The sequence below is a fragment of the Heteronotia binoei genome, chromosome 5 (assembly GCF_032191835.1).
Source record: "Heteronotia binoei isolate CCM8104 ecotype False Entrance Well chromosome 5, APGP_CSIRO_Hbin_v1, whole genome shotgun sequence".
Taxonomy (NCBI): Eukaryota; Metazoa; Chordata; class Lepidosauria; order Squamata; family Gekkonidae; genus Heteronotia; species Heteronotia binoei.
The window spans coordinates 112718549-112730685 of record NC_083227.1 but is presented as its reverse complement, the minus strand read 5'-3'; the positions used below and the strand labels follow the sequence as shown (position 1 = coordinate 112730685).

Here is a 12137-nt window from a genome sequence, read left to right as displayed (position 1 = left end):
TGGGCCTGCAATAAGCTGGGGCAAGGAAGTCAGTCAGTGGGAGGCCAGAGGCTCTGATTGAGCCATGATGGGCCAATGGTTTATGGAGTACATGGAATGCACCCCTAAGCCAATGGGAGAACTGCATTTGGTCACTCCACAAGAGAATTATGATCTATGATAAGTAAATATATTCACATTTAATTTGCATACACTTATACAACCAACTTGTGGCTGCAGAAAATGCGGTTAGATGGCCTCTGATTGTTGTATTGAAAAAATCTTGTGTATTTTTTCACAGCCTGTTCTAGTTTCTGGTGTCCATAAGAAACTGAAGCCTGAACTCTGGAAACCAGAGGCATTTAGCCTAGAATTTGGAGATCAAGATGTAGATCTGGTTAATTGTAGGAATTGTGCTATAATCTCAGATGTGAAAGTGCGTGACTTCTGGGATGGCTTTGAAGTCATTTCTAGTAAGTGATCTCTAATGCTTGTGAATGTCTAGATTAAATACTCAGTGTGAAAATATCTTCTTAAACCCTTTTAACTGCAGTTGAAGCATTGGTATCCTCCCAAACTAGACTAGGACTTTTTTTTAACATTAGTGGATTTTCATTGTTACGTGTTCCACCTCTCAGTGACTTTACTAAGGGCAACTCACACTGAATAATAAAACAGTTCTTTAAATATTTTTCTACAGTTAAGAGAAAACACAATCAATGGTAAAACACTAGCAGTAGAACATATAAACAATAATAACTATCCTAATGAAGAGCTAAGATCATTTAAAAATGCTGCCTAAATCCAGTGAGTACAATAAATCACTCAGTGGGGTAGTAAAAACAGCAGGGGGCAGTTTCTAAAAGTCTTGAGACAATAAAGCATTTTGCCTCACACCTAAAATAATGGGACTGAGCCCCAGGTAAGCCTTATCTGAGGAGGGAATTGCAGAGTATAGGCATTACCATTAAAAAGGCCCTCACACTGGTACACACATACCTAGTCTTTTTATTTCTTCATTAAAGGCAGCAAGATCAACTCTTACATCTTCTATCTGCTCCTTTATGTGTAACACCTTCTGGTATTTCACTCATAACAGTTTTGTAGGCAAGAAATTCTAAGTCAAATGAATTTGTGCTTAAACACTTCTTCTGGTTTCCCTTGAAAACATACCACCTGCTTCTGCTCCCCCCTCATAGGTTCTGAGATCAGGCTTTATTTTTTAATCCACAGATTATTATTAGTCTGTTCCATAACAGTGTGAATTGGTTATATTTTTCACATCTGCCCTGTTTTTTGCTTTCTCTAGTATATTGAGGTGTAATCTTTTCTCGCAATAGTTCTGTGAAATAAGTGAGTTTAAAAATATTAATTTGCCAGAAGCTTCCCTGTGAACTTCATGGTTTATGTGGGATGAACTCTCCCTGGCTAGCTACATCATACTTGCTATCCATCATAGACTCAAGTTCTCCCCTTAAGTTTGTAGATTTAGGAGGAAAGGCTGATTTAGTGGGAGACCATAATCCAAACCAAGTGAAACTGCTTCTTTGCAGAGCGCCTGAGAGCAGATGATGGACAGCCTATGGTACTGAAGTTAAAGGACTGGCCTCCAGGGGAAGATTTCAGAGACATGATGCCTACAAGGTAAATTTTTGTTGGACTTGTTCTGTGATTTAGCAAGATTTGTTGGTATTGTGCAATTGCATTATGTTCCATTCCTGTGTCTAACAATACTTTCTGTTTTCAGGTTTGAGGACTTAATGGAGAATCTCCCTCTCCCAGAATACACTAAGAGGGATGGAAGACTCAATCTGGCATCTAGGTTGCCAAGCTATTTTGTGCGACCTGATTTGGGTCCCAAGATGTATAATGCCTATGGTATGTAGGCTGGGAGATTATGATTTTGGAATATTTTTGTTCATATTTCCTGTAATGAGCAAGTCCAGTGTTTGTTGGTGTGGAATAAGCAGCTATGTTCTATTTAATCTTTTAGCCTATAGTTTCATTTTGTGAACATAACATATGAAGCTGCCTTATACTGAATCAGACCCTTGGTCCATCAAAGTCAGTATTGTCTACTCAGACTGGCAGCAGCTCTCCAGGGTCTCAAGCTAAGGTTTTTCACACCTATTTGCTAAACCCTTTTAGTTGGAGATGGCTAGGTAAAACTTTACTTTTAGGAAAGGTTCTTATGGTTGGCTGAAGGCGGTTAGGCCTGGATTTATTTCCGCTGATATTTTTAGGAAACCCGTCAGTCTTCTTCCTGTTAGGATAGCAATCTGTTTGGAAAGAGTGAGACAATTTGTGTTGTTACTAAGCTATAAAATAAGTATTCTGTTTTTCAGTGTGAGTTGTGATTTTCTAAAAGTGGACATTTTTTTCTTCTGATACGTTGTTTGATTTGGGTTTCAACTCTTTGATTTTTAGGTTAGTAAAATGAGCAGAAAGGTCGAATTTCTTTGCTGCTGTTGTCATTATTATGAAAAGAGATGCCAGATGTGATGACAGGCCTTTTGATAATTCACAAAGTGTCCTTTACACCATTGGAACATGCAGAAATAACAAGTATGGTCAAGCTTAATTTTAATGGCTCTCTTTCTTTGTTTTCACATAGGACTGATAACTGCAGAGGACCGGAGAGTTGGTACAACCAATCTGCATCTGGATGTATCAGATGCAGTTAATGTCATGGTATATGTTGGAATCCCCATTGGAGAAGGTGCCCATGATGATGGTAATCTATCTAAATTTTTCAGGGGATAAGGGGTGATCCAAGCAAGTATTTCAAATAACATTTAGCATAAGTTTATTCTGTTGAATTCAATTTATTCTTGTTTTGATGTGCGTGTTCCTCTTTGTATATTTGTAGTGTGTATATATTTTTATGTTTCAAAATTTGTATCCAGCCTTCCTGCCCTCACAAGGCCACCATGATGGCTAACAAATTAAAACATACACAATAAAATCACATTGTGAAGCCATTAAAATCATAAAAAAGAATAATTAAAACAGTTCATTCCAGAGCTGAAATTACATACAAAACAAAAAACCCAGCAATTAAAACACTGGTTAGGAAGGAGGGGGTCACAGGGAATGCCAACCCCCCCCCCCCCCCCCAAAAAAAAAATCAATGTCTGGTGGAAGATGACAGTAGAAGGGGACAGATAAATTTCCTTGGGGAGAGAGTTTCAGAATTTTGGCACCTCTACTGAGAAGGCCCTCTCCCAGGTTACCACCTGTCTTAATTTCAGGAGGCAGGGACACCCAAAGCAGGATCTCAAGAAATGTGATCAGGTATACGTTCATTTTTTTGTGGGGGGGTGTAATAAGGTGGTATCTGTCGTGAGGATCACCTTGCAAAGCATAATGTCCATTTCTTAGGACAAAACTCCAATGTAGAGTTCTAATCACTGACTTCATCTGGGAATTTAAGTGCAAACTGATTGGTACCTGTGTGATACAGGTAGTACAGTATTTTATCTGATTGTGTTAGGAATAAATAAACATAATTTGTGCATCTGAAGCTCTACTAATTTTATGCAGTTTAGGAGGAATATTTTCTTCAAAATACTATTAGATGCTTTGATTGAAGCCTTTCAGAGTTATTTCTGCAAGATAAGGAAAAGTAGCTTTTCTTAGGTTTTTAAGTGAGTGAATCAGCATTAAATATTATGTGATTGACTTGATGCTAACCTTGTGCTGGTTGAATGATTACAAGGAAATGTAATTTACACTCTATTAAATACCAGTGCAACATATTTGCATGAATTGTCCTTTCAGAAGTGCTAAAAACCATTGATGAGGGGGATGCAGATGATGTTACAAAACAGAGAATTCATGAAGCAAAAGAGAAACCTGGGGCACTGTGGCACATCTATGCTGCTAAGGATGCTGAGAAGATCAGGGAGCTTCTTCGGAAGGTATAATGAGGAATGGGATCTTTTAACCATGGGAGGAGTTAGGATGGTTGCTTAGTTTACAGTTGTTGATCTCTTCTGTTAAATATTTTTATTTTGTGTGGAAGAGCTTGGAACAGTTGATCCAAAGTTCAGTCATTAAATCTGGATTCTTTCTGTTGTACCTTTGATCACAACAAAACCCATTTAAGCAAAACTAGAAACCTTGCTGAAATGACTTGGGGAGAAAACTGTTGTCTGTCGAATACAGATAAAAAGGAGTAAACTTAAATGATTAAACTGTGGTGTCTTTGCATTAGGTTGGAGAAGAACAAGGGCAAGAAAATCCTCCTGATCATGACCCAATCCATGACCAAAGCTGGTATCTAGATCAGAACTTACGTAAGCGTTTGTATGAGGAGTATGGAGTGCAAGGCTGGGCAATAGTGCAGTTCCTGGGAGATGCTGTATTTATTCCTGCAGGTGCCCCTCATCAGGTGAGTGTGGAGTGCTAGTACCCTAAAAATCAGTGTGTAAAATTGGGTATAACTGCTGACTTTACCCCCAGAAATATTACACAGACATATTCAGATGTTTTTTATTCAGCTATTTTTTCATAACCAGTAAACAATATAACAGCAATAACATTGTCCAGAAATCTTTGAGCCCTTCACAGTCTAGATATCTTGAGCTTTATCTATGCCATAGAAAGAAGTGTAGAACACTGAAAATATTTGGCCTTTACTTGGTAAAATTTCAGAACCAAAGAAGGGTCTGAGAAAACTCCAGTGAGCAAAGGTTCTGGTTTCAATTCCTGATAGTATTTGTCGTTCCCCCATAGCTATTATTCGGATTATCAATCTCAAATTGTATTCCCTTCCATTCGTTAAGCAAAATAAATTTCAAATATTTTTAATACTTGTATGTTAAAAATGACGAGCCCCGTGGCGCAGAGTGGTAAGCTGCAGTATTGCAGTCCCAAGCTTTGATCACAACCTAAGTTCAATCCCGGCGGAAGATGGGTTCAGGTAGCCAGCTCAAGGTTGACTCAGCCTTCTATCCTTCCGAGGTCGGTAAAATGAATACCCAGCTTGCTGGGGGTAAAGTGTAGATGATTGGGAAAGGCAATGGCAAACCACCCCGTAAAAAGTCTGCCACGAAAACATCATGCTGCAACATCACCCCAGAATCGGAAACAACTGGTGCTTGCACAGGGAACTAACTTTTACCTTTATGTTGAAAGCAGAATGAATTATGCAAAGTAATAAAATTCACTTCAGTGTGAATTTAAAATTGGGGACTCTTTATATTTGTGATTCTGTTTCTAAGTTACCTTATTTAAAATGCTAACCGTGACTTAAAACATAAAATACAGCAAACCAGGGCTTTTTTTGTAGCAGGAACTCCTTTGCATATTAGGCCACACACCCCTGATGTAGCCAATCCTCCAAGAGCTTACCGGGCTCTTAGTACAGGGCCTTCTGTAAACTCCAGGAGGACTGGCTACATCAGGGGTGTGTGGTCTAATATGCAAAGGAGTTTCTGCTACAAAAAAAGCCCTGCAACAAACAGTTACACCTATCCCTGTATCAGTTTTACTGTACTCCCCATCTCTACAGCACAAGTTTCTTCACTCATCTAGCCTGTAACTGTCTCCACTAGTTAAAATTTCCACTGCCTCTCTGGAATTAGATGGAAAGAACTATTTGACTTATTGGCAAGGATTCAGGAATTTTTGGAGTACCTAGTGACAACCATTATTTGATCTGCTTTAGGACTAAGGGTCAGCTGCCTTGCCTTCTCTGGTCTCAAGGGTCAGCTGCCTTCCCTGCCTTTCCCTCTCTGGTCTCAAGTTATAGGCTCTGGCCTGGGCCTCCATGGAAGGTGAGGAACCCAGCATCACCCTGAGATCCTTACCCCTGGCACTAGGGGAACAGATGTCCCTGTGATACCAGCTTGAATGCAGGGTGCCGCTCCTATTTCTGATGTTATTTTACATCTACGTGCACCCTCTCGCCCAGTTGATCCAGGGAGTTGGGTTGGGTTGTCATGAATATGCAGATGGCACCCAGCTCTATCTGTTGATGAACAGATGGCTGGACTCTGCCCCAAATATTTTGGACAGGGCATAAGGGGCCATGGCTGGATGGTTGCATCAGAGCTGGCTGAAATTGAATCCAACAAAGATGGAAGCCGTGTACCTGAATCTTGGGGGTCTGGAATCGGGAATTAGCCTTTAGTGGGGCACCATTGGTGGGGTCTTGGGGTGATGCTGTATTACTTAGTTTCCATGGAGGCCCAGGTCACTTTGATTGCCAGATTAGGCTTTTATCATCTTCAGCAGATCAGGCAACTAGTTCCTTATCTCAGCCTCCTGGACTTAGCTACCCTTGAGCCTGACACAGAAATCGCAGTTAGTGCAATCTTGCTGACTACAATGCCTTCTCAGCCAGTGTTGCACCAACTGCACTGGATACCAATAGAACACTGGTTCTGGTTCAAGGTTCTGGTTTTGGCCTTTAAAGCCCTATGCGGCCTGAGACCATAATTCTTGTGGGACCGCACATTAATCCTCCCACGTCTTATATAGACCATGGAGAGCCTTATGTTCTTGTGACCAAACCTCCTCGTGGTCCCTGGCTCGAGGGACATCTGCTTAGCCTCAACCAGGACAAGAGCTTTTTTGGCTCTTGCCCTGAACTGGTGGAACTTTATTCTTGCTCTGTATTCTTGATGCTTTGCGGGGGGTGGGGGCACAGTGGGAGGGCTTCTAATGTCCTGGCCTCACTGATGGACCTCCTGATGGCGCCTGGGTTTTTTGGCCACTGTGTGAAACAGTGTTGGACTGAATGGACCACTGGCCTTATCCAACATGGCTTCTCTTATGTTTTAACATGCTCCCATTCAAGATCAGAGCCCTGTAGTACTTATTACAGTTCCATGAGGACTGTAAAACAGAGCTATTCCATCAGGCTTTTGGCTGAGGTGGCAGACATTCAACCATTCTGGCCTCCCCTGTCTACAGCACCCCCTTTCCTGTGCCTTTGCTGTTTTTAGACATTTTCTGGGCACTGGAGTCTCTGGGGTATCCATTCTTGCCTGGCATTATTCACTGATATTATTTACTATTTTACTGTTTTATTGTTGATGGTTTTATGCTGTAAGCCACGCTAAGCCCATTTTTGGGGTAGGGCGAGGTATAAATTGGATGGATGGGATGGGATGGGATTGATAAAATAGATAGACTAGATAGATAGGTAAAACAAAGTTTGTCTGCTTGATGCATATTCAGTGGCCCTTTTTTAGGGGACTTCAGACCTGTAAATTGAGATTGTGTTTTCAAGGCAGATGTTTTTACATTATCACAGGCATCTTAAACGTATGGGAATCTTTTAAAGGTGCAAGTAATAGCCTGCAAACACATTGGCTTGGGTCCAGAGCCACTCCTGAGTGCAAGGGGACTTTTCTAAATGCTGTAGAATGTAGCATTGAAGCCTGGAAAACAAAATCATGAATCCTTTTACTTGCCCTATTATTTTGAGGCCAGTAGAATTGGATTTTCATGCTCTCAGTCTTTCAAGATATCATAGGTGACCCATTTTTAACTTCTAAACTTCGCCTTTTAAGTATTAACTTACTTTGCTACTTCATTTTCTCTTTCATTAGGCACTCTAAGGTCTTCCTGTTCTTATCTATTCCACACACATCTCAAATTATCTTATCTAGTATACCATTTTGAGTTCTGTGAAATCCTTTTATTTCTTATTGCTAGGGATGGGGATGAACTGGGAAAACGTGGTTTGGTTCATGGCGTGCCCAATTTGCAAACCACGAACTGTCATGAACTTTTAGCAGCCAAACCACTGAGGTTTGTGATCTTGTAAAATGGATCTTGTGTGGGCAAAAGCTGCCAAGCTCACAAGTGGTTTCCTGCTGACTCTCTTCTCCCTGCCCTCCAAGTGTGGTGAGAATTGGATTTATGGGGTCTGAGATGCCCTCCCCCCCAAGAAGGTGCCCCCAGGAAAGTGCTTTCTGGGGAAATGACAGGCAGTCATTTCCCTAGGAAGCACTTTCCTGGGGGCATCTTCTGAGGGGGGTGCATAACTCAGAACTGTAAATCCAATCCTCACTAAACTTGGAGGGCAGGTAGAGGAGTCAGCAGGAAGTCCTCTGCAAATTTGGTGTCTCTAGCGTGCATAGGAGATCCATTCTGTATATTCCTGAACCTGTGCCTGTCAAAATCACCGCTTGTCATTTTGATGGGTACAGGTTTGGGAGGTGTATAGAACAGATCCTGTGTAAGCTAGAGACATAAGAGTTGCAGAGGAGCCCATATGATTCTCTACATTCCCTCCCAAGTTGTTGCTTTGAAGTTCTGTAAATGTTTAGATTGAGTGGAGACAGTTTGGAAATTGTCCATTCACGAACTTCCACAAACAGTTTGAAAGTTCATGGAAGGTGTGAGCCAGTTTGTGCCCATCATTACTCACTGCCTTTTTGTATAGGTTTTCTTGATAGACGTTTTTCTTCTCATTCTGCTCTTCTTGAAAATAATTATTTTAAGCCTCTTCGCTTGTAAAAAAACCCCCTGATTTTAGAGAAAATAATTGCACATTTTCCACCGAAATTGTCCTCTGTTGGTAAAGAAGGTGCTGCTTGTGTCCATAGTAACAAAAAACCTTAGAAGATATATCTGAAATATCTCATTTTTTATCTGTCAAACATGTGGATCAGGAATATGAGGACTGAGCAACTTGAAGTCTCCTGTTAAATTATTCAGCTTTGTGATTATCTAACATAACAATGCTTCTGCTTATTTTTGCAGGTTCACAATTTGTACAGCTGCATTAAAGTAGCAGAAGACTTTGTATCTCCAGAACATGTGAAACACTGCTTCCGTCTGACCCAGGAGTTCAGACACCTGTCTAACACTCACACAAACCATGAAGACAAACTGCAAGTACGTACCATGGGACAGTCTTCTAGCTAAGAGGTTTCAGAGATGGTTGAGTGAAGGGGGAGCGCATGGTACTTGCAAAAATGTGTGTGCTTGACAATGACTAAAAGTCAGCTCTGTTTGTTTGAGTGATTTCTGTAGAAACAGCTTATGCAATGGGGATTACTAGTAAGTGTATACTCAGGAAGAGGGTGGTAGCTCATTACCATTTTAGCTATTCTGTAGACATTTTTGTGTTTTTCCAGATTATTTCATAATACTCACATTTTAAAAGTTTAACCTGTTAGACCAGGGGTGGCCAACGGTAGCTCTCCAGATGTTTTTTGCCTACATCTCCCATCATCTCCAGCCAGCATGGCCAATGGCTGGGCTGATGGGAGTTTAGGCAAAAAACATCTGGAGAGCTACCGTGGGCCACCCCTGCCTTAGACTTTATTTTAAACAGCTTCTGCCACTGTTTAAAATAATCAAAGACTATCATAGCAAGGCAAGATATTAAAATATAACAGTTGGCTTTAGAGTCTCCACATTTTGACTTTAATTTAGTGCATTATCATGCATGAAGGAATTAAAGTAATTTGATTTTCATAACATACAAATATTGGTAAGTGATTTAGTTCAATACTAGTACTTAAAAGGAAATGTTAAACATCAGGCTTCTAAAGTTTTAGCAGTACTAGTGACTGACACCTCCCCATATTTTCTCTCTTTCTGTGTGTGTGTGTGTGTGTGTGTTTTCCCACCCCAAGTAAAGTGAATGAATATTTAAGGAGCTCTGACTTCATTAATATATAATAGGTAGAGAACACTATTGAGGGTTTTAATTTTCATTGTTCATTTTCTTTTGCTTTCAGGTGAAGAACATTATTTACCATGCGGTGAAAGATGCTGTTGGCACACTGAAGGCTCACGAATCCAAACTGGCTAGGTCTTAGGAGTTGGTGATTCCATTCCCCCCACCCCTGTCCCCCCGGAGTCATTTTTTGCTCTCAGTTTAGAAGGGGAGTGTACATGCTTCCCTTGGTAGGAGCCAGAGGGCTCTCACAAAGAGTTGCCAGGGCACTCATATTACACTCTCCAGCCACTGTCTTCTACGCTGCCTCAGTACTGAAAATCTGATGAAAGGTCACTATAACACAGAGAATTCCTGATAAATGAAAGGTGCTGTGTCCCTTTCCTGTGGCCTTTTGCAGATTGCAATTGCACGGAAACCATGTGGTGTTCCTGCATAATACGATTAGAAAGTGTGAACCTTTTTCATGCCTAGTTAGTCTTACCAAGAAGTTAGGAAGAATGATGTGAAGATGGACATCCAGTTGCAGACTTAAGTAGCTAGCTCTGAATGAATGTGACCGTCAGGAAGCTCAGCTACAGAAACATGCACATTAGTCCTCCCAAGTCTTATGCAGGCCAAGGAGAAAAGAAAAACTCTTCTTCATGCTCCCCTTTAACAATTCTCTTTACACTGTAGAAATGCAGAAACACAGATAAACCACTGATTTTCCCAAGTGGCTCCAGGATTTAAAATTGTGTATTTAGTGGAAAAACTAGGTTTGTAGTGAAACAGTATTTCATGAAAGTAGATATTTTTAGAATTTGAAATACCACAACTCTTCCTGGATTACAAGGAAAGGCACATTTGCATTTAGTCTTCCTTTCGGTAAAATCTTTCAAGAAGTGATTCTTAGAAATAAATCCAGAATAGCACAATTGGCCAGAGGAGAGCTAAGAGAAATCAACTCCTAACTCCAGTTTTCACAAATGTAAAAGATAAAGGGGGAAATAATTCTTACGTTTTGGAGATGTTGTACATCTCTCTCTAAACTGGTAAACCAAACAGTGGTTCACCAGTTGCCAGATCTAGCTTGGGACTTCTACTTCCCAGAACTAATTTTCAATATCAGCTTTGTCCAGAAATATTTTCAGTAAAATGTTCCTGCTTGATAGAGTTGTATTCTGAATTTGTCACCATTGAACTGATGGATTCCATTGTTTGACTGTACATTGGGACTATATCTACCTTCTATCCAGCTGTACTGTAGTGCCACCTGCAGGCCTGTTAATATGTTCACGGTTATTTCATTTTTTAAAAAATAAAAGTCATTTACTGTAGAATCTTTTTAAACCCACACTCTACTTGTGGAACAAGATTGCAGGTGGGGTTGAAGAAAGAAAAGGGTATGAATATATCTGTATTTTTTTCTCTGTTCTCCCTCTCCTCCCCAAAAATGAATCTGAGAGTTGCATTCTTTCGAATTGTCTGGGGCACTGTTTCCATTCATCACCTTTTTAGGAAAGAAGCAAAACTACAAAGTGGCTGCATCAGCAAACAAACCAGCCATGGTTAAATTTTTATTTCCATGTGAGTAGATATGCTGTGGTCCGACCAAATCATACATGAAGAACACCAGGGTATCACTGTCACTATGCTACCTCAGACTGCAACCTTATAAACGTTTTGACAGCTGCTGTGACAGAACAAAAAGGTGCACTGGTATTGTGCCAGTGTCTTGCAAATATTTCTTTCTTGTGTGTGTCCTAGATATAACTTACACTCAGATTTCAAAGAATAGTTAAGTTAGTGTTGTGACTTCATAAGGCTTTAAAATAACTTCAAAGTAATTTATTCCTTGAATTGAAAATGTTGGTTTTATGTCTTGGTCTGCAGGGAATCTACATAATCTAAGCTTTAAGCACTTCATTTAAACATTTATTTTTGCAGATTAGCAAATCATCATGGAAAGAACAAACTGCTGAATTTCAGGTTGTTCAGCCACTCATGACATACAAACAAAATAGATATATAAATGCTTTATTTGGGGATTCTGGATCTGACTAGCCTAAAAAAGGCTAATCTGCTGCTTCGTGCTTGGGCAACAGGTCACTTCCTGTGCTCTCATATATGTGGAACTGGGTTGGTGCAAGACTGAAATCACTGCTATGGTATATTGGTACTTTGCTGTAGACACACAACTCCGCTTGCATTGGGTATCACATATGAGTAGCTGCATGGGAGGCAAAGTGAATATGCCCAGGGAAAATACTTGCTCTCTATTTGTCCTGTTGGCATATATATTCTTCAGTTCCATCACTTTCTGAGTACCTGTGATGAAATTCCTCCATATCCAAGACTTTTTAAATCAAGTAGCTTCATCATTATGGATATGTCTAAACTACCAATGTTAACTATAGTAGTTGGAGGATGATCTTATGAGATTTCCTTTTCTGTTTATCCCACTGTCTGTTTTGCTCCTGCAGGAATAACACTTTCCAAGCTGCAGTTAATGCCTTATTAATAAAGGCAT

The 12137-nt window shown here is 40.3% G+C and overlaps 1 protein-coding gene across 2 annotated transcripts in view; it reads left to right on the top strand.

Annotated features, from left to right (window-relative positions):
* Positions 1 to 10947, top strand: part of KDM3B (lysine demethylase 3B) — a 68045-nt gene extending 57098 nt beyond the window's left edge. For both annotated transcript variants that reach the window (XM_060240104.1, XM_060240105.1), the window contains exons 17-24: positions 281 to 452; positions 1533 to 1623; positions 1727 to 1857; positions 2594 to 2713; positions 3760 to 3899; positions 4196 to 4372; positions 8701 to 8835; positions 9687 to 10947. In XM_060240104.1, the coding sequence (XP_060096087.1) occupies positions 281 to 452; positions 1533 to 1623; positions 1727 to 1857; positions 2594 to 2713; positions 3760 to 3899; positions 4196 to 4372; positions 8701 to 8835; positions 9687 to 9767 (1047 nt within the window). In that variant the 3' untranslated portion in view covers positions 9768 to 10947. The remainder of the gene's footprint in view (positions 1 to 280; positions 453 to 1532; positions 1624 to 1726; positions 1858 to 2593; positions 2714 to 3759; positions 3900 to 4195; positions 4373 to 8700; positions 8836 to 9686) is intronic.
* The last annotated feature ends 1190 nt before the right edge of the window (positions 10948 to 12137 follow it).